Here is a 22767-nt window from a genome sequence, read left to right as displayed (position 1 = left end):
ATCAAACAGAAGTTTAATTTCAAAGTGAGGGAAACAGTTTGCAAACAAAGACATCTGTGCCAGAGCCTGCCCCTAGTGGAGGGGTCTGAGACAGTGTGGGGAGATCTTCATACTTAACCAACGACTGTGCGTGAGCTGTAGCCCTAACGATGAGGGATAAGACCAGCAATGAGACAAATTTCATTCATAGCAGGGCTTCAGGACTGGAAAATGGATCCAGCAAAACTTGAGGTTCCTGGAGGGTTCTGTCATGTACTTGGAAGCAGGGACTTCCTTCAAATGATCCAGGAGTCCACACCAACAAGTTTGGCATCTGTGGGAGTAGTTAGAAGGACCTGGTAGGGGGACTTAGAAGATATAGTTGTGAGAAAACTCATTGTATCAGTCTTTGGATCTGAGTTTCTGGTTAGCATAAGATCCTTGATTAAGGATCTCTAAACAGCACATAGAGATCCAGTTTCCCAGTCATGTAGAACTAGTTTCAAACAATGCAATAAGGTTTTTCATAAATTTGTTATTGTTGCATAATTACATTGTCAGGTACAATGTCATTGTCATTGTCAGGTACAGATCAAACTACTTAGAGGGTTCACTAGCTCTGAGAAGGGAGATTTACATGTCACCAAAGTAACCAAGAAAACTTAAACATGAACATCTTGAAACAAAAGACCAAGGCTATACAATAGTTATCATCAATATTAGCTGACATCAAATCTCCTTGTATCCTAGTAAACCCATTCTCACTATCCAGTTAATTGGCACATTCTGCGTCCCCGATGTCTCATGTAGCTATCTGGTCCCTAGATATCTTTTCTTGGACAATAAGCTTTATTCTCAGAACATCTGAAGAGGGCTCTGCTTCTCTAGCTCCAAATCTAGAGGTTCCTAGCTAATTCTGGTAGTAAGAGAATTTTAATTTGGTTCTCCAGTTTTGAAACATCTGAGAATTTAAGTTCATATACCATTTGTTGTTTCTATCCTTACCTAAATCCTGTACCTGATAAAAGAATCTTTTAAAAATTTATGAGGGTCGGGGCTGCCAGGTGGTGCAGTGAGTAAGAGCGCCGGCCCCAGCGTTGGGAGACCTGGGATTGGTTCCGGCCTCAGATACCTGGCACCCACACAAAATAACTGGCTGTGTAACCTTGAGCAAGTTACTTAACCCCAATTGCTTGAAAAAAATTTCTATGAGGGTCCTACTGCAAAATGAATTCTTTTGTCCTTTAAGCTGGTCAGACAAATATCTTAAAAATGAGAAAATAATTTCACTTTCTTTACTATTATCAACATAATTTATGTGTAACTTCCTTAATCCTTAATTAATAAATCTTTAATCCAATTTTGAGAACTTATTACTAAAACATCCTCGAAGCCTGAATTTCTATGATAAATACATTTTGAAAACAATCATATACATATGTATATAGTTCTTAGAGAAAACAGTCTAATGCTGTTGCTTTCTCAAATTGTACTATTCCATTTATTTAGAAAACTTTGACATTACATCTTTGTCTTATTATCATGTCTAATTATTTCCCCCTTAGGAGGATATCATCCTTATAGTATAATTTGATAAAAAAAAAAAACAGGTTAAAATTGTAAGATGTTCATACTTGCAGCTCAGAGATGTTCCAGTATCAATCAATTACTTAATAGACTTAGTTCTGTACTTACAAAACTTGATTATAGAAATTTGCTAGAAAAGGAAAAAGAGGGATGTAGTTATAATGATGGCATGTATCATAACAGGAGGAAAACTCCCTTAGCTTTTTTTTTTTGTTTTGTTCTGGGCATGAGTCATATCTGACAGCCAATCATGCAGTCACAGGATGTTAAAAGCAAGACTCAGGATTACCAGGTGGAGAAATTTCCTTTTCAGAAAGAAATAGCACAATGGGGAAATAGCATCAGGAGGACTTAGACTGTGCCAAAGTCATCCCCAACATTTTTCTCAGGCATAGACATCCACTTTAGCAGTTCCCAGACTGCAGCATATGTCATTTTCTGACATTTTCTGACTTCATGACAACTCAAACAACTATCCCTATAATGAAAACTCAAAACAATAGTAAATTACAGTTCAGGAAGTTTTACCTTAAGTAACAGCATTTCACTAACCACAACCTGGAGCTTGAATATCTTTTGTGATATTTCCTGACAGTTAATCTTTCATTTATCCTTTACTTATAAATGAAAACTAATCATATTTTGTGGTTTCAGATATAGCTGCCCCTGGCTAATAAATTTCTGCAACTGAAATATAATTCAAGTTTTCCTATATTTTCCTAGCATTTTCTCCCCAACACCTTTATCTGAGAATATAATTTGAGATGAGAGGAGTTAACAGGGATATGGAGAGGACCTCTGAACTAGGGGAGTCACAGGAGACCTCTGGTTTAAACAATTATTCAGGGGCAGCTAGGTGGTGCAGTGAATAGAGCACCGGCATGGGAGTCAGGAGGACCTGAGTTCAAATCCAGCCTCAGTTACTTAACACTTACTAGCCACGTGACCTTGGGCAAGTCACTTAACACCAATTGCCCTGCCTTACCCCCTCTAAAAAAAAGCAAAAAAAAACCAAACCCCAACAAAAAACCCACCAGTCATTCAAGGAAGGGTTAACAAGAGGTTGCTATAATATGCAAATTGTTTACCTAATTTTTTTTCTTTCTTTACTCTGGGATTACTTCCATACTAGCTTCCTTCATTGCTGTAGAACAATGCAGCTATTAATTTTGCCATTTATTTTTTTTGGGGGGGGGTAATGGGAATGTAAATTTTTAAGATCTTCCTTGACCCTAGGCTAAAGTGCACCTGGAGCCTGGGATGGGAGGCTTGTTTTTTCAGTAGATACTTTGTGATTGGCCAGAGGGTCAAGAAAGTTGTTACATTCTCTGAGCCAGGAGAAGGCTATATAAGTCCTGATGTGAGGCTTTGTTTTGGGGGCTCACTTTGAGAAGTGTTCTGTGATTTGATCAGATGAGACTCTGGGAAGCTGTTGGTTGTTGAGCCCCCCCCCCTTTTTGAAAAACCCAGATGTTGATTTGGTATGGATGTAATGATCGGACAGTTTGGAAAGCTGTCTACTTGATCTGTTTCTGTCTTGATAATTCTGTCTGTATACTCTGAAGTTCAGGGTGCTGACCTTTTTCCCCTGAACTAGGTAAACTATATATGTTTGACTGATTAAAGTAAGCTTGTTAACCCATTTTGAGTTGCTTTCCTTTATCAAAGCAGATCTAAGAACCTGTATTGGCAGCAAACCCTGGGGTCACTCGGGGTGCTTGCTGCTACAGGGCGGGGTAACCCTAACCCTGCCCTCAAGGAGCATACATTTTAATGGCAGAAGACACTCCATAAAAAGGAGTTAGAAAGCAGGAGGGGTGGGGTGTATACACACTGAAGTATCATTTGAAAATAACTTGATGGCCTGGTTCCAGGTATGACAAGGCAAATTTGCCTATCAGAGACCAGGGTCCACTGAACTGGATTATGGTTTTGTTCCTTTTTTTTGTTTGTTTGTTTGTTTTTTTTTTGGTATGGACACACTAAAAGGGAAAAGGGAATAATTCATCAAATCAACAGTGTGGGGTGTGAGTACTTTGCCGCATTGCAGGGATCAAGGCAGGGACTGGTCCAGTTAGATCCAAGTCTGTCTGCCAGCTGGTAGCAGTCCAGGAGGCTGGGCCCCAGTCTCCAGATAGCTAAGGGTCCAAGGTTGAGGAGCGAGTGAGTGGTTTCACGTGATGCAGCGAGATGAGAACTAGGCCCTCTGCTCCATACTGTGAACCTGGGGAGCCATCATTCTGGACAGATCTGTGCTGGTTCACCTCCTCCTCTTCCTCAACAAGTATCCTGGTTTTAGTGGCAGAAAACTTCAGCTCCAATCCTGGCTCCATGCCTTACTCCCTGGGTGACCTTGGGAAAGCTACTTAACCTCAGTTTCCTCATCTGTAAAATGGGAGGTGGGCCTGACCCTGTGAGGTTCCTTCTAGCTCTGGATGTCTGCAATCCTATGAATGTGCTGGACACCTAAGTCGAGCTTTTAAAAGTGGTATAAGGATCATAAGTTCTGTGGGATCAGAGGATAAAAGAGGATTGGAGTGACCTGGGGAAAGCTTGTTGGAGGAGGTGAGCATTGAAGGAAGGGTTAGAGTTTTTGTGTTTTCCATGAATAAACAAAGTTTACTTACAGGTTAGTGAAAACAAACAGAACTCAGGGCTGTTGGAAAATAAGAACAGGCCTTTATGGGCCCCTATGGTCCAGAAGCCTGCTTGACCTCTGTCCCTTAAAGCCATTCCCTTGGACAGGCTAACCAGGGGGCTACATCCAGGCCAGCTACTCAGGAAATGCTTCTTCTTCTTCCTCTTCCTCCTCCTCTTCCTGTTTTTCTTCCTCTTCTTCTTTTTTAATTTTAGGGAATGTTTGACACTTTTATTAATCTTCAAATGTAGTGGAAAAAGATAACCTTTTACAAGTGCCACTGTTATCACGAGAGCTTGTCAGTGTGTCTTTATATTTTATATGTGTGTGTATAAATTCTTTTTTTTTTCCTTTTTTGTTTTGTTGGTTGGTTTCTGAAGTACAGCAAGAGACCATTACTACATTGGAGTCAATCAAATAAAAAACAGAAGGGCAAGAAGTTTCCAAATGGTTCTTTTATTGGATTTTGTTTGAACATTAAATTTATCCTCATTTTGCAATCCAAAATAGCTACCTAAAGTTTGTCATGGGTTTTTTCTTGTCTTTATATTTTTCTTGTTTTTTTTCTTTTTTTCCTCTTTGGCACAATTTTGGGGGCGTTCAAACTGACACAGTACAAGCCAGGAGAAAGCTTTCCTTTTGTGCTGCTAATTCTGAACATTTAAATTTTGGTTTGGGTTGTAGGTTGTCTGTTTTTGACAATCTCCTTTTTACTATATCCTCTAAGCCTGAGTTGTCTTTCTCCCTTCCCTCTCCCACTCCTCCCTTCTACATTCACAGTTGAACTGTATTAGGAAAGGTGCTTTGATGAAAAGACATCGTGAAAAACATCACTTGGGATGAGAACTGAATGTGTCAATATTTTCCCTAAAAATTAAAAATAAAGACCTTAAACAGCAACTTTCTTCTTTTTTTCCTTTTTATATTTCATCAGTAGACAGAACTCCAGTTAGTTATATGAAATGTAATGTCTACCCCCGTTTTTTTCTAGGAAAAAGATAAACTGCAATGACTTGAAGTTGAGAATGTGGGTACCATCCAGACATGCTTCTTTCTAGGCTCTTGGGGAGGCCTTAGCTCCTCTCTACACCTTCCCTCTGCATTCCTTTGTAGCTCCCAGCAGTTGGAGCAGGTCCTTTCTGCCTGCCTCTGAAGCCTACCTGTCTGCCCATCACTCTAGCTTTGCCCATCTTCTTAACTCCCAGCAAGTGCTACGGGCTGCTTTATTTCCCAGAAAGCAAGATCTAGATCCCCAAACTGGGACTGGTCATAGTGATCTCTAGGCTAAGGTTCCTTCTCCCCAGCACCTTTGTGATGCCTTTCCCACCAGTGTTAGTGCTTTCCACAGGTGTAGAGGTTCCGAAGACTGAGGTCTCTTCAAACTGTTAAATTCTGTGCTTCTGTGACCTTCCACCCTCTTCTGAACACTCTCCAGCTTACAATATCCTTCTTCTATCAGAGCCCCTAGAAATTAACCCAGTACCCTAGATGAGGTAGGAATACATCAGAGGACAGAGGGACTCTCCTCATCCTGTGTCTGCCCATGTCTATCTCAATAAGGCCCAAGTTTACTTTTTTTGTGTGATTGCCATAGCATGTTGTTGACTCAAACTGAACTTGAGGTCTACTCAGTAGGATGAAGATAGACAATAAAGAGGCAGGGAAGGCATGGGAAATGGCTCAGAGCAGGTGCTCAGATGTGGACAAAATCTAGTCTCATTTGGAGAATGCTGATTAGATCACTGGCTTGAGGAAAAGTTTTGTGCTGCATAGTACAAAGAAAAGTTCTGATAACTTTGAGATTTTGGCCGAGGAGAGTGGAAGAATGTCAGAAATGGGACAGTTGAGAAGAGCTGGTTGATATGAAAGGGGTTGAGTTTGATTGGAAACAACCAGATTGGGTGTAGATTTGGAAGGTACCGTAAAAAAAGTGTGGGTTGAAACCATGGGCACACATATGACCTTTTTGTTGTTACTCAGTCATTTCAGTATTCTTTGTGACTCCATTTGGGGTTTTCTTGTCAATGATGGCAGAGTGGTTTCCTTCTCCAGCTCATTTTACAAATGAGGAAACTGAGGCAAACACAGTGAAGTGACTTGCCTAGGATCACTAGATCATACAGCCTGGTGACTTGCCTAAGTGTCTGAGATCAGATTTGAACTCATGAAGATGAATCTTCCTGATTCCGAGCCAGTGATCTGTGTATTGTCACCTATCTGCTCTTACATATGACCCTTATGACTGTGAATTTTGAAGGAGAGGAAAAGACCAAGGCCTGAGGTTTGGAGGAGAGACAAAGCTGGTGTCCAGAGAAGGAAAAGAGTTCAGTTAAGGAGATAAAGAATCATTTGTTGGGGAGCTAGGAGAAGAGCCAAGGTAGGGCAGTGTCATGGAAGTCAAGATACTTCGAGAACAACAATGTCCCATTGAGGAGAGGTTGAATAAGATGAAGATCGGGAAAAGGCCCGGGGGTCAGGCTAACACAAGGCCAGGGTTGGCCTTAGACTCACTCACTGATTGACTGAATAAACATTTATTAACTACCATGTACAAGGTACTATTTTAGTCACTGAGGAAAAAGAGAGGCGAGTAAGACTTGGTCTGGGGTTGCAGGAATACAAGCTTGCTCATACTCTGTCGATGGAACTGTGGATTACTCCAGCTATTCTGGAACAATTTGGAATTATGCCAAAAAGTGACTACAGGAAAATGTCCATGCCTTTTATGCCAGAAATATCACTGTTGGGCTTGTTACACTCCATGGAGTTTAAGACAGAAGGGTCCACCTATACCAAAACAGGCATAGCAACACGTTTTGTGGTAGCCAAGAACTAGAAACAATTTTTGGCTCATGATTGGTGGATGGCTGAAAACAGTTGTGGTACATGAATGTATTGTACTGTGAGAAGCCCTGACCATGACTACAGAGAAGCATGGGAAAACTTATATGAATGGATACATAGTGAAGCGAGGAGAGTTGGAAAAGAATCTATATTGTTACTGCAACAATGGAATGGAAAGAACGAAAAAATCACACTGACAACTTTACAATGACCAAGCCTGGCCAACCACAGAAGAGCTGAGAAAATGTGTCCCCTCCTTTCATTGTTGAGTGGGATAATAATAATAATTATTATTATATTAGTAGCTAGCATTTACATAGAGCTTTAAAGTTTTCCAAAAACTTTATAAATATTATCTCATTTGATCCTCACAACAACTCTGGGAGGCAGGTGTTGTTATCATTCCCATTTTGAAGATGAGGAAACTGAGGCTGAGAGAGATGAATGGGGTCACACGGCTTATTCTTGGTGGGGGTTGTGTTAGCTGTCTTCACATATTTGAAGGGCTATCATATGGAACAAGAATCAGACTTGTTCTGGTTACTTTGGCCCTGGAGACCAGAACCATGAGCAGTGGGTGAAAGTTACAATGAGACAAATTGAGGATTTTTCAGGAAAAATCTCTGAACAATAGAGTTGTCCCCAAATGGGCAAGTGTTTGCCTCAGGAGGTGATAGGCAGACCCCTTACTGGAGTCTTTAAGCAGAAGCTGGGTGACCATCTGTTGGATACCTTCTGACTGGGGCTATCACCAGCCATGTTGACTCTTGTCTTGCCACTGGACTCTGATGACTCTGGCTGATGACTTTGATCGGCTCTGCCTCACTTAAATCCTGTTTTCTCCATCACCCTCACAATGTCATTGGTCTTCTTGGAGAAGGAAGAATGAACCACAGCAAGTGTTTGAGCTGGACTCTTCCTAACTCTCTGTCTAGTGCCCTATCCACCATGTGATAGACTCTAGGTAGTGAGCCTGGGTATGGAATATCATACCTACTGTCAGATATGGTTGGGTAGTTGGATTGAGGCAGTGGTGTGGTTCAGTGGACAGTGTTGCATTTGGAGCCAGGAAGTCCTGAGTACAAATTTGGCCTCAGATTGTTTTTTTGCCTTTTGGAGGTCAGTTGGGGTTAAGTAACCTGCCCAAGGTTACTCTGTAATGGACACCGAGATATAACAGGACAGCTAGGCCAATTATAATTTGATAGGAGTGTTTATTAATCAGCCGGGACTGCCTCTCAGACCGAAAGACAGCAGCGAGCTTTCTGTTAGACATAATTTTATAGACAATGTGATTGCTGGCAACAGAATATGTTTCTAAGGGGTTAGCATTGTTTCCATTGAGGCGAAGCTTTCTTAGTATTATTCCCATTGAAGCAAAGCCTTAGTATTATTTCTACTGAAGCAAAACAGACCTGAATCCATGGGAATCTGTGGCATGTTTTTAGCAACACAGGTGAAACATTTCTTTACTATTGGAGCCTATTAGGTGGTTTCCAAGGAACCCAGTAGGGGTCCCCTCTAGCAGGTTAAAGGGGACTCTAGTGTATAATTTCTGGTGGGCACTTCAACTCAGCTAGCTTTTTTGTGTGGGTATTAAGTGTTTGAGGCTGGAACCGAACTCGGGTCCTCCTGACTCCAGGGCTGGCGCTTTACTCACTGAGCCACCTAGCTGCCCCTGGCCTCAGATTCTAAGTAGCTGTGTGATCCTGAGTTAAAAACACTTAAGGTCTCTGTGTCCCAATTCCCTCATTTTACAGATAAGGAGCAATAGCATCTGCCTCCCAGGATTGTTGTAAGGATCAAGTGAGATAATATTTGTAAAACACTATATCATTGCTAACTCTATTGCTATTATTAGTTTTCTCCCCTCTGTCTTTTTAAACTTTTTTGTTACATGTTACTTTTTTGTTACACTCCCTGGGTAAGGGAGGAGGAAACATAGGTACAGAAATTCAATTCAATTCAATAAATATTTATTAAGGACCGACTGTGTGCCAGGTTCTGTACTAAGTGCTGGGGATACAGAAAGAGGCAAAAAACATTCTCTGCCCTCAAGGAGCTTACAATCTAACGAAAATCAATGTAATTTTAAAAGATACATCAGTAAAAATAGGATTAAATTTTTAAAAAATATATACCCTTTGAGAAGCTTACAAATAATAGTAGTAATAGTAATTTAAATAAATAATAATTGCTAATAGTAAAGCTAAAATATGTACATAAGTAGTTATGAGAGGGGCAGCTAGGTAGTGAAGTGGATAAAGTGCAGGGCCTCGAGTCAGGAAGATTCATCTTCATGAGTTCAAATCCAGCCTCAGACACTGTGTGACCCTGGGCAAGTCACTGAACCTTGTTTGCCTCAGTCTTCTCCTTTGTAAAATGACCTGGCGAAGGAAATAGCTAGCCACTCCAGTATCTTTGCCAAGAAAACTCCAAATGGGGTCATGATGAGTCAGACAGGACTGAAAAATGCCAGAATAACCTAAATTTGAACATGATAAGTATACATGAAAGATACAAAATGAGCATTCCAAGGAGGAAAAGGACACCACACTTTTGTTTGGGAAGACTGGGAGAGCTCAGGGAGGGCTTCCTAGAAGAGGTGATAGTGGGACTGGACATTGAAAGCTTGGGATTTATAGTTAGTACTACTGAATAAACATTGAATTGAGTTGTTGAACGGAACATAAAAAAGGTAAGTTGTGTGTGGTGGGGAATCTCAGGCACCGACAAAGGGATGAAGAAAGGCAAAAGCAAAGCAAAATAGGCTTCTGCCTAAGGAAGGAATCTCTCTTGCCTTCATTTCCCCCATTTTCTTCCAGAGGTCTCACATTCCTTGGACTGAGAACAAAATCTAGGTCTGGCTTATCAGACTACAGCCCAGTGGAAGGAGGTTCCCACTCCCTAAGGTGTTTACAATTGGTTTCATGCAGCCGCAGGTGTTTCGGTGAACTGTCATCTAGCACAGGGAGTAAAAGCGCCGGCCCCAGAAGCGGGATAACCTGGGATCGAATCTGGGCTCAGACCCTTAGCACCCAACCAGAAACACCTGGCCGTGAAACCTTGAGCAAGTTACTTAACCCTGATTGCTTTAAAAAAAAGAAAAGACATACATTTAAAAACCAGATTTACACATCATAATACTGGGGATACAGGAAAAAATTTGCTATGCATCAAGTGAATCCAAGAGTGGGAGTTGCAATCATGCTATCATACAAAGCAAAATCAAACATTCAAAAAAAATATATAAAGGGATAAAACACGAAAACTATGTTATGCTGTTAAGTGGCAAAGACAGTAACTTGTCCCTGGGCTGTTTAACATTTTTATCTGTGCCTTAAATAAAGTACCAAATCTGCAGATGAGAAAGCGCTGGGAGTAATAACTAATAGGACACAGGATAGAATCCACAGAGATCCGACAAGCTAGAAACACTGGGTCAGACCGACTGAGATGAGACAAATATAAAGTCTCTCACACGTGGATTCTAAAAACCAACCTCACAAGCTCAAAGTAGATGTGTGGGGGAGATGGCTTGCTGTAAAATCACGGGGCAGGGGGGCTGTCGGGTACTACGCCAAACGCCCTTTCACTTGGCAGGGTGCCGCTGCTCCTCCCTTCCAAAGAGAAGGAAACGTAAAACACTTAGCACCTCGTGGCCCATTCCAGCCGATAAATACACGTTTAGGGCTCGATACAGCAATTGCACGCGCACCTGCAACCACAAGGAAAGCCTCAGTGGGCAGGGGAACGAAGAACGGCGGCGCCCATGTGCACCAGTGGGGCTGGGGGGGCGAGCGAAGCCAAGGAGCGTCTCCGAGCCAGACTCGCGCACGCGCACGCCCGTCCTCAGGGCCCGAGATGGGCAGGAGCCTGTGTCCGCGGCCTCCGGCATCGGCGCCTCCTGATGACGCAAAGCCTCGCCCCGCCCCCCGCCCCGCCCCGCCCCTCCAGGACCCTGAGTTCTCTCCTCCTGTCAGTCCCTCTGGTCAGACCTTCAGAGACCTCCCGCCATGGCCCCCTCCCAGCGCGTGTTTGTGGTGGGCGTGGGGATGACCAAGGTAACGCCGGCTCTGCGGAAACCGAGGCCGGCCCTGCCCCCGGGGAGCTTCCCGTTTAATGGGGGAGGCGGTGATAAGAGGGATCAAGAGCCGAGAGGAAGTCTCGGAGGCTGCGGCAGCGGCGGGAAGCCGGGGAAGGGCCGGCGCTCCAGCCGTGCAGGCAGGGAGCACTAGGGAGGCCCTGGAGCTTGGGGGAGGGGCTGCGCTGGGCCGGGTGGATTGGTGAAGGGAGGAGGGAACCCTGCCCCCGGGAGTTATTGCAACGGTGGGGGCGATGTCAGGCGTGAAAGGGGCGCCTCATTCTACGGAGATACAACTAACCAGTGTGGGCAACAAACTGGAAATGTTGCATGAGTGGGAGGAGTCAGGGACGAGCATTCATGGAGCACCTACTGTATGCAGGGGCACAAAATGGGACAAAAGCATCCCCCCCCCCCAGCTTCAGACCTGTTGGAGCCTGGTGTCAGCACACAACTTAGCAGACGCTGGTTAAGGGGAAAGGCCCTAGGAGTCAGATCTGAGAGACTAGGGCCCTCAGGGCATCTCATCCACCTCCCTCCTTTTATAGATGAGAAAAGAATTGGGGTGCAGCGGCCACACACATGAGTGACACACGCACAGCCGGGCCTGGATCCAGGCTGGCCCATCCCAGGACACTCCATCTTCATCCCAGTGACAGAGCTGGAGGCACAGTGCAGGTCTCTTGACCTCACACTCAGTGCTCTTCCCCTCTGTGCCTGAAGAACAGTTGGGACCCAGAAACCCTTGGGGGAACAAGGTGGAATCCGAGGAAAAGGAGCCCACCCTGTAAATGCAGTCTTGAAGTGGCAAGTCTGCCAGCAGTATCGGCTTTCCTGAGGGCAGGGGGAGTTACACCAGAGCATGGGGCAGCTATTTCCTCTTGCATTTTTATTTTGTCCAATATTTCCCAATTACGATCTAATCACTTTTGACTTTGGGTCAAAGATCATGCTGGAGAGAGGACTTGGAGTAGGTGGATTCTGGAGGCCCTTCCAACTGGGAGATTCAGTGACCTTTCAGGCCTCTTCTACCCTAAACACTGTGTGATACTCGCATGATGTTGAACATTCAGGTGGTTTCTCCAGTGGGTTTCACTGTTGCATAAACATCCAGTCAATTCCTGTACCAGCTGTTTGTCACCTTCTGAATATAGTTCACGGAATCACAAGCCTTGAGCCCAGTAACCATCCAGGCTAGGTCAGTCCAGTCCATACTTGGCAGAACCCCAAGGCCCCAGAGGAGGCCCATGCCACTTCTGTCTGGCTCTTATCTTTGAGAGGTTTTTCTTTCCTTCAAATCTAAATATGTCTCTTTGCTGTTTCTCATTCTCTCTGAGGCCATGCAGAACAGAGATGGTAACTCTTCCAGGAGGCAGCCCTCGTGGTTCTTGAAAAAGCTGTTCTGTCTTCCTTGAACCCCTTTTCTGGGTGGGCAGGCTACTGTAACCTGCAGAGCTTTTACAGAAAACCATCTCCCCCACATATCTACTTTGAACTTGTGAGGTTGATTTTTAGAATCCATGTGTGAGAGACTTTATATTTGTCTTATCTCAGTAGGTCTGACCCAGTGTTTCTAGCTTGTCGGATCTCTGTGGATTCTGTCCTGTGTCTTAGTTATTACTCCCAGTGTTTTCTCATCTGCAGATTTGGTACTTCGTTTAAGGCATTGATAAAAATGTTAAACAGCCCAGGGACAAGTTACTGTCTTTGCCACTTAACAGCATAACATAGTTTTCGTGTTTTATCCCTTCATATTTTTTTTGAATGTTTGATTTTGCTTTGTATGATAGCATGATTGCAACTCCCACTCTTGGATTCACTTGATGCATAGCAAATTTTTTCCTGTATCCCCAGTTTTATTATGTGTAAATCTGGTTTTTAAATGTATGTCTTTTTTTTTTTTTTAAAGCAATTGGGGTTAAGTAACTTGCTCAAGGTTACACAGCCAGTTATTTCTGGGTGTGGTGCTAAGTATCTGAGCCCAGATTCAATCCCAGGTCATCCCAACTCTAGGTCCAATGCTCTTACTTGATGTGCTACCTGGCTGCCCCTAAATGTATGTCTTTTGAGCAACGGATTGTAAGGTTTTGTTTTCTTATCCAGCATGTTACTCTTTTTTATTTTATTGGATCATTGAATCCATTCACATTTAAAGCTATAAGAGTTAGATTTATATTTTCTTCCACCTGTCTCTAATATTGAGGGTTTTTCTTTCAAATTATGACTTTTTTCCTTCTGCTGTAAACAGGTTATTATGTTTCTTTAGTTACTTTACTCTTTTTCTTAAAAGACCTGTTTCCATTAGCTTTTCCCCCCTCACTGCTGTGCTTCAGATTGGGAAGCAGGGGCCTTTCATTGAATGTCATCCTCCCTCTCTGGAACCTGGCTTCCCAGCTCTTCCAGGTGGGCTGGCAGCATACCTCACATGCTGAGGTGGAGTTCCTGTTGGCCAGGTCCCTGTTACAAAAGTTTTACTGATGCCTTTTGATTTTACATCAGTCATTTCTAGTTTAAAGCATCCCTTGTGACAAAGAAAACCAATCAGGGAAAACCACTTGATGCTGTGACCTCCATTTAAACCTGTGCATAACATTCTGCCCTAGGAGTTCTTGCCTTCTTCATTTGAGGAGTGAGGTCTTTCATGATCTCTTCTTTGGGACCAGTGTTGGTCTTTAATGACCACATTTGAGTGACCTTTTATGCCCTTCAACTTATGTTGATATAGTTTTGTGTATTGTTTTGGTACTTCTTGTTTGATTCTTCATCTGTTCATCCCCATAACCCTATTTCTATGCCAATCTTGCTTCTCCATATTCCTCCTACTTGTCATTTCTTACTGCACAGCCGTACTCCCTTGGGTTCATATGCCTGTTTTTTTGGCCACTTCCTCATTAATGGACACTCACTTTCTTTTCTGCCTGAGGGAGTGCTGGATGAACACTTTGTTATGTGTTTGGCTTGTTTCTTTCTTTGCCTTTATTGGGCAGGGTGCCCAAGAGTGGGTTCACTTTCTCAAAGGACACGAACAGTTTAGTCACTTTTCTCTCATTGTTCCAAATTGAGGTCCAGAGGAACTGGGCCAATTCAGAGCTTTATGAACAGTGGATTGTGTTGCTGGATTTCTGTCTTTGTCAGTTTGTAGGCTATGAGGTGAAGCCTTGATGCCTGCATTGAAGGGGCATGGCCTGAACACGGGGGTGTGGGAATGAAATAACAACATGAGCCAGGTGGGGACTATCAGTGTAGCCTGTTTATTTATTCTGAGATAAGGGTTTTTTTACTGGAGGTGGTTGCATCCAATTTTCTTGTGGAAAAAATGATTAATCGGCTCGTACTTAATTATTGGTGGTTGTGCAATATTTGGGGGTCACCTCTTAGTAATCATACCCTGTTTCCTTGCTAGTCATGGAAAGATGGTGGGCCAACACCCTGAGCCATAATTAGCTCACATGAGGATTGGGGCCTAGGGAAATCCTGATCCACACTCCACCCAAGACTGGACTGCCTCACACTGGCCCTCAACAAAGCTTGTTATAGAACCTTGAGCTGCTCTACCACTAGTGATTTGGGGCACATTTTCCTGGATTCTTTTGTTTTGTGCTTCTTTTAAAAATGCTTTGTTCCTACCCTTCATCCACTTATCTGTTGAGGAATGGCACTCTGTTTTTTATACGTGTGGTCTAAGATGCTTTATTAAATACTAAGTAAACTATCTGTATCACATTGCCCTGCTCTGCGTCTTTAGTGACACTCCAAAAAAAAGACATTGGGTTAGCCTGGTGTGACCTAGTTTTGATGGAGCTAGGCTGGTACTTCCTGTTCTAGACAGACACCATCCTTTCATGACCCATTCAAACATTCTGCCAGGAATCAAAGTCAATGCCATTGGCTTGTAATTTGCAACTGTCCTTTTTACTTTTTTGTAAAGTAGGCTTCTTTCCCTTCTCTAGTCCTTTGGTGCTTTCCTGACCCTTGGGTCCTTTCACACTGTGAGTGGTTTGGCCATCTCATCTTCAGGGACTTTCAGTTCCTTAGGTTGTGGTTTATGTTGTTCACGTGGCCTTGAATTTACTAAGGACAGCAAGGCCCTCTCTTAGTAGCTCCTTATTTATATCCAGTCAGTCAGTTAACTGACATGCATTTATTAATTGCCTAGTGTCAGCTTCCTGTTAGCCATCTTTGTTATTAGTCATGTTTGTCTTGGCATTAAGCTCAGCTCTGCCCCTGTGCTCTTTGCCCCAGTAGGCATTACCTTCTGCCCTGCTGTAGTGCCTGCACAATATTCAGAGCACTGACAGCAACTATAAATATGCCAACATAGTTCTCAATTGAAAAATATAACACTCCATATAGAAGACAGAAGCAAAACATTTATTCAGATACCAGAAAACTAAATCCCAACACCAGGAAACTGAATCCATCATAGCAATATAGAAGTTAATACACCACAATGCAGCAGAGAGCTACACCATCCTTTAGATTTCCCACAAACCAACACTCACAAACCTAGCTGTCTCCCTGGCTGTGTCTTCTCTCTCCCACTGTCTAGTTGCTCTGACTCCCAGCTTCCTATGGGTTCTGCTCCACCCTTCAGCAAATTCCTCCCACTACAGTCTCCATGTGATTACATTCAGCCTATTGGGGACAGGGAAAATCTTCAGATCAGGCAAGGTCTTCAAATTCCTTTGCCATTACACCTGCTGGTGCATCTGAACCTACAGCTGACCTCTTATTTATATTGTCTCCCCCCATTACAAGGGGAACTCCTTAAAAGCAGGGACCCTGCCACTTTCCTGTTTGTGTTCCCATCCCTTGGCATGGTGCTTGGCACATAATAAGCACTTAATCGTTGCCTTTTCATTTATGAATTTTGTTCTTTTTAGTCCAATGGGCAGTGAATCATCCAAAGGCTGGTTCTTTCTGGAACCAGGAATTGAGGAATCTGACTATAGGGCTTAGCATGCATCCACACATTTGCTAGGTGCTCATTGTATGATCAGCCTTGTACTGGGCGAGGCAGGAAATATAGACGGAGTTGAAGAAGGACACGATGCCTGTCCTCGAGCCGACTGAGTCTCTTTGTGGGGGTAAGCTCATAAGCACACAGAGTCATGAGATGACTAGAGGATTCCACATGGTTTGGCAAGGGGTCCTCGAATTCCAAACCCAGGCCTCCTTCTGCAGCATCACATGGATGAGCCGTTTGTGGCCTGTTATTTCTTTTTGCTCTAAAAGGACTTGATCATGCAGAGCTGCCTTTGCAGGGACTGTGCCAGACATTCTAGCATCATTCATTCATTCGTTTGTTCAGTGAGCATTTATTAAGGACTTACTATGTGCCGGGCACTGCTCAAGTATACAGAAAGTAAAACCTGAAATAGTTCCTTACTTCAAGGAGAAATACATTCAGCGAGTGCGCAACAGTACTTGTCAACAGACAAATAGATGCAACATACATACCAAGTGATTTCAGAAGTAGGAGCAGGGCATTCATGCCTGGGGACAATTGGGAAAGGGTTTATGGACGACCTAAGGCCTGCACTGACTTTGAAGGAGACAGGATTCTGAGCTTTTGAGGTAAGGGGCAAGTGCATTCCAGGTCTGAAGGTCACAGGAAGGGGCTGGTTTTGCTGGACATGCCTGCGTGGCTGTGGGTATATAGTATATGATCATCGCAGCGAAATACTGTATGTGAATTATTGTTCACAGATCTTTTTAAAAAATAAATTAAAATTTTCTCTATTAAGCATTTCTTTCTCCATTCCACACTCTTTCAACCCACTTTCAACATTTTAATGTCTTTTCTGTATCCTCGTACTACCTCCAGTAACCAGTAGGAGGCAGGAGATGTCAGCTTTTTACTGTCACCCTTGCCAAAGCACTGCACTTGCCTGGGATTCCATTTTCCCTTCTGGAAAATAATTATGGGGTAACTAGCTAGTGAATAGCTAGCTCAGTGAATAGAGCACCAGCCCTGGAGTCAGGAGGACCCAAGTTCAAATCAGGCCTCAGACACTTGACACTTACTGGTTGTGTGACCTTGGGCAAGTCACTTAATCCCAATTGCCTTGCCCTCCCCCCTCCAAAAAAAGAGAAAAAGAAAATAGTTACAAATGGACTAAATGATTTCCTGAGGTTCCTTATAACTCCAGATTCTGATGTTATCCTGTTAATAGCTGGCTAATATAAATAACCTTTAATCTATTGTAAAGATAAGCAGATTGCTGACCTTTCAGCCTCTCCCATGGGGGGGGGGGAGTCACTGTACCATCCCTCCCTCTTTCACTTTCTAGCTCTCACTTCGGTGGTGTTTCCCTCATCAGAATGTAAGCTTTGGAGGGCAGGTACTGTATTTGTATCCTCAGTGTTTAGCATGATGCCTGGGATAGAAGAAGCAGGAATAAGTGCTTTGTCATCAGTCAGACCTAGAACTCTGAGGAGAGGGGATGAGAAGGGCAGTAGAACATAGGGGAGTGTCTTGGATGTGGACTTAGGTAGAAAAGGAAGGGTGGTATCAGGAAGAATCGTGGAGAAGAATGAAGGGGGGAGCCTGGAGCACATGGTAGGACTTTGATTTCCAAATTGTTCCCCTTGTGAGTAGATCCCTGTGGGTTCTGACCCAGACCATGAGGGTCAAAGCCAGTGTCAGGCCATTACAGCTGAAGATGATGTTTGATTATGAACTCAATAGCCATCAATGAAAATGAGCCATCTAATGGACATACGAAACTTAAGCCTTCAGTTTTAACAAGGCAGAAACAAAGGAAGGAACCAACAAGCAAAGACTGTTGTGGTGTTTCTGCTCCAGCTGGGCCTGAGATTCTGCCTGTTCTTTCCCCCTCCCTTCTACCTCTGCTTCCCTTCCTATCCCCTTCTCTCTCTAAGACTTTTGAACTCCACAAGTAATCAACATTTGAATAAATTATCAATATCTCTGTTTCTTAGGTCATAGTCACTATTAAAATAAGAAAAATTACTCCCATTTCTTTATGATGTATATTTCTAGCAGAAAAATTACTTCCATTTTCTTTATAATGTATATTTCTAATAGGTAAGTGACCCAGTTGGGAAAATGGAAACATGCTGCTTATACTGATTATTTTCTTCTTGTTTTTCCAGTTTGAGAAGCCTGGGCTTCAGGATTCAGTGGACTACCCTGACCTTGCAAAAGAAGCAGGTAATCAACCCAGGGAGAAACTGATCTTTTGTCCTTCTTCATTTCTTGAGCAGACAGTCTCAATTCCTTATCTGTATCAGGAAATCAGGACTAACTGCCTGGTTTAGTGAAGGTAAACTACTCTTGCTTTGCAGACAAGATTGGGAAACTGATTTATGCATGATAGACAGGAACATTTTCAAATTCTAAAGAATCATATCTTTTAAACTGAGCTGTGCTGAATCTGTCTGGCTTTGTGGACAGACTGGCAGTGTGTCAGTGAGGGGACACCCCAAAAATATGGCTGTGTATGGACAGAAGAAACCTGAATTGGAGTCAGGAAGGCTAGGCCAGGATGGACTATCAGGGTGGCCAGAGATTAGGGAACAGGAACTGGATAGGAAAGAAGAAGAAGAAGGGTAAGAAGTAAAAATTTGAGAGAATCAGTGCAGTTCAGTAGGATGGTTCTAATGATTCTGGTAGGCAAGTGGAGGCTTAGCATTTCACTGCCCATTGGGCATCTTGTGTGCAAGTGGCCCATCAGCAACCAGGCAGGGAAGTGTTGACACAGACTGTTCTCAGGATCCTCATGCAAAAAAGGTGTATCAGGGTGGCCAGGTGGCGAGTAAGAGCACTGGCCCTAGTGTCGGGATGACCTGGGGATCAAATCCAGGCTCAGATACTCAGCACCACACCCAGAAATAACTGGCCCTGTAACCTTGAGCAAGTTACTTAACCCCGATTGCTTTAAAAAAAAAAAGTCTTTCAGAACACATCCCGTGCATTGTGTTGTCTAGCTGGAAGGGCAGACCTGGTCTCTGGTCACTCGGTGAGGTTAGCCCTCCTCTCTGGGGTGCATTTGGTGCTGCCCTTCTGTATCTAGGGGGAGGGTCATTTTCCCTAGATTTTGGAGCCTTGTACGATAGATGTCCCTGATGGTGGGTGTGACCATGTTCTCTTCTCTTCACACTCCTTCCCTTAAGGATGCCCTGCTCTGGGGAGGGACTTCATTGGTTTTAGCTTCAGTCCTTCCCTCTTGGCTATGGGTGGACTGCTCTCATCTCCCTTTCCCCCACTTCCCTCAAGACTTCAGGGGGAGTAGGGGCAGGTAGGTGGTGCATTGGATTGAGCACTAACCCTGGAGTAAGGAGGACCTGAGTTAAAATCTGGCTTTAGATTTTTGTAGCTGTGTAATCCTAGGCAAATAAGTTAACCCCAATTATCTCCAAAAGAAAAGAAAAAAGAAAAAAAAAGACTTTGGGGGGTTCGAATGCTTTCTTACTAAAAGGGGTATAGGTCACCCATTTGCCTGATTGAGGCTTCTGGGCTTTGACAGGTCAAGGTCAACCAGCTGCTGGTTTTCTCCATCCCTGACTTAATTTAAACTGTTCCTTAATTATTATATTTGACTGAAAACACATGTAGGAAGCTTAAATCCAAGAGACTCTGTGAGGGTGTATTTGCTGTTTGGAGCAAAGCTAGAACTCAATTCTTGACTCACCTAAAAAATGTTACGTGTCAGTTGACAAAAGTGTCTTTGTTAAAATCCCCTTTTTCCTCTTTGTAGGGCTGAAGGCTCTGGCTGACGCCCAGATCTCTTATTCGGAGGTGGAACAGGCGTGTGTCGGCTACGTGTACGGTGAGTTTGTGGAGCTGCATGCTCATATGGGGAGGGTTGGTAAGGCTTGCATTCAGCTCCTGCTTGGGACATTCACTATAGTTGCATGACCCTGGGCAGGTCTCCTCATCTTTGAGCTATAATCGCCTCATCTGTCAAATGGGAGCAATAATATTATCATCCCGTTGTAACGCCGTGCACGGAAGCTTTCCAGGAGAATGCTGCCAGGAATGGCTTGTAGGGTTCTGATTACCCTGTATATTGAACACTTTCTTTATTCCATAACAAATCAAAGCAAAACTTTCACAGAGAATCAAGGTACAGCATTCACAATATGACAGCTTATCACGGAAAATCACAATGTGATATTCATAACAGCTTCTCATTAAAATGGCCACAGAGTTTTCACCAAAGTGGTCACAATATTTAGAACAAAGAACAGTCATCTCAAAGTACACAGTCAAAGTCTTCCAGTCTTGGGGCAAAATCTTGATTAACTCAATCAGTCACTTATTCATCAATCAGTTACTGTATCAGCAATGCCATATTCACAATGCCTATAGAGATTACAAATATGCTGATATAATTATCCATCACAAAATACTTCAGGTTTGCCATTTGGGGAAATAAACTAGAAAATTTATTAAGATACCAAAAGACTGAGTCCCAAAACCAGAAAGTGAAAGCCATCAGAGTAGTTATGATATTGGCACAGGTAGATAAAGTAGAAAGCACCCACATTTTCAAGCCTTTAAAACAGAACAGGCTACCTCAGGCCAAGGTCCTCCTCTCCCCACTCACAGCAACCACCCAGCGTCCGGGAAGAGCGCTCCCAGCAGCTCCGGCCCCTGGCAGTGCTCAGCCGGAGTCCTAACTCAAAAAAAAAAAAAAAGGCAACTGCCACCAACTGCCAACCGCAGGACCGTTAGCTCGGCTTTTTTTTTTCTCTTGCTCTGCTATGTCAGCATGTCCATGGGGCATGGGAGATCTTTAAATCCCATAACCCTTACATTCGGCCCCAAGATCTTTCATGTCCCTTACTTGGCAAAAATACAGTAGGAATAACTGGTGCCAACAAAATTTCACAACAATATAACAAGAATAGCACACAATAAACACAAAAAACCATATTTTAGGGTGGGGCTTGAGCACAAGCTCCCCATCATTCCCCCCACCCTGAACAAATGGGGCCCCAAAATCTTGTGGTAAGGGGTGAAGATCTCTTCTTCTATGGCTACTTGCTGCTGAAATCGGATGTAGAGCTGTCCCTGTCCTTAGGGGTCCCATTTGAGAGGTCAGTTCTTAATATGCTTGATGCCAGGTCCAAGGGTGACACATCACAGTTGCAGACAGGGGGTGACATCCAGCTTAAGCTATCAGGCATCTACAGATGGAGGGTACCAAGCCTGTGGAAACAAATCTAACAAACAAGGTGAACAAACAAAAAATCAAGAACAATAACCAGACTATTGTAGCCTCACTCACGGTAGAATAAATGATTTAAGGGTACAATTTTGTAATCATCTTCTCCAGAATAAACAATAGTTACAGTGTTATCCTTCCCATATGCTATAATCTCTGCAGCCTTTGGAACATCATCTGGCTTCCGTTTTACCCATACTTTAGCTCCTGATTTTATTCTATCAGTAGAACCAAATCCTTCAGTTCCTGTGACAGATAGTGGGGCTATGTATGTACCCTTGTGGCAAGCGAGTAAAAGTATATTGTCTACCCTGCCAAGTGAAAGCGAAGTGGTCCCATTGTTTAGAGTCTATTGGGATGGTGAAGAAGGCATTTGCCAAGTCAATGACTGCATACCAAGTCCCATCATATTTCTGGATCCTTTCTATTAAGGTGATGGTATCTGGAACAGCAGCATACAAAGAAGGAGTCACCTTATTCAACTGTCTATAATCCACAGTCATTCTCCACGTCCCATCTTATTTTCTTACTGGCCAGACAGGATTATTCCATCTTGTGGTTGTAGGGACTAACACTCCTGCTTCAACATATTCCTTTATAGTAGTGGCAATTTCATCTTGCCCACCTGGCACACGATACTGTTTTAAAGTAATTACTTCAGAAGGTTCAGGTAAAGTGATTGGGTCCATTTTTAGTTTTCCTACTAAAACTGTATTAATTCCTATCTTCCTCACAGCAAATTGGTATCTCCCTTCAGGTAAATTCAGAGTCATGCCTCTCAATACATCTATTCCAATGATGTATTCAGGAATGGGTACAACAACCACAGTATATTCCTTCTTAGGTAACTGCCCAATTTTCATTGTTATTTTAACCTGTCTGGCTGATATTTCAGCACCTCCTAGACCTGTGATGGTAATAGGAGTTCCATGTTTAAACTTATCAGGGTTTCCATAGATAAGTGTGGCCTCAGCCCCAGTATCAATCAGTGCCCTAGTCACAGTAGTTGATCCATTCTTCCAATAGATTGTTAAACCAATATGGGGTCTGCAATCTCTTCTGCATATTTCTTTTATCTGGGCTGGGGCTTGGCCTATCTCCTATTCCCCCTGAAGGTGGGGCAAACTTGGATACAAAGATTCAGATTCAGAAATACCTGCGGGGGTGGTTCCTGCTTCCCTGTTCATTCTAATGCTAAGTACCTTTTCTTGGTACAGCTTATGCAGCTCTTCAGTTGGAATACCATCTATTCTTCTAAAGTCCACCCCAGCTCTTAATAGAGCAGTAAACAGTTCCGTTCTTGTTGGTCTATTTTGTCTCTGAATCCTCTGGCTGTTTACTCTTCTCTCTCGAGGCAATTTGTCTTTTTCCCATTCCCCTAAATCGCTTAATTGTGAAATCTTATCCAGCACCTCTGAAAGAGGGTGCCCTATTTCTCC

At 43.3% G+C, this 22767-nt stretch overlaps 1 protein-coding gene across 4 annotated transcripts in view; it reads left to right on the top strand.

Annotated features, from left to right (window-relative positions):
• LOC138164975 (sterol carrier protein 2) overlaps window positions 1–22767 on the top strand; it is a 465527-nt gene that overhangs the window by 367015 nt on the left and 75745 nt on the right. For 2 of the 4 annotated variants that reach the window (XR_011169243.1, XM_069092990.1), the window contains exons 2-4: window positions 11012–11112; window positions 18252–18309; window positions 19856–19927. Coding sequence is in view for 3 of the 4 variants with exons in the window: in XM_069092990.1 (XP_068949091.1) it covers window positions 11065–11112; window positions 18252–18309; window positions 19856–19927 (178 nt within the window). In the remaining variant the exon portion in view is untranslated. Of the gene's footprint in view, window positions 1–11011; window positions 11113–18251; window positions 18310–19855; window positions 19928–22767 lie in introns of those variants that run through there. The other 2 variants (XM_069092989.1, XM_069092988.1) reach the window with 2 other exon arrangements.

This window comes from Petaurus breviceps, unplaced genomic scaffold (genome assembly GCF_028583685.1).
Source record: "Petaurus breviceps papuanus isolate PSGF00001 unplaced genomic scaffold, PetGlider_PUasm1.0 207, whole genome shotgun sequence".
NCBI lineage: Eukaryota > Metazoa > Chordata > Mammalia > Diprotodontia > Petauridae > Petaurus > Petaurus breviceps.
The sequence above is the reverse complement of the archived record's forward strand: the minus strand, read 5'-3'. Positions and strand labels throughout refer to the sequence as shown.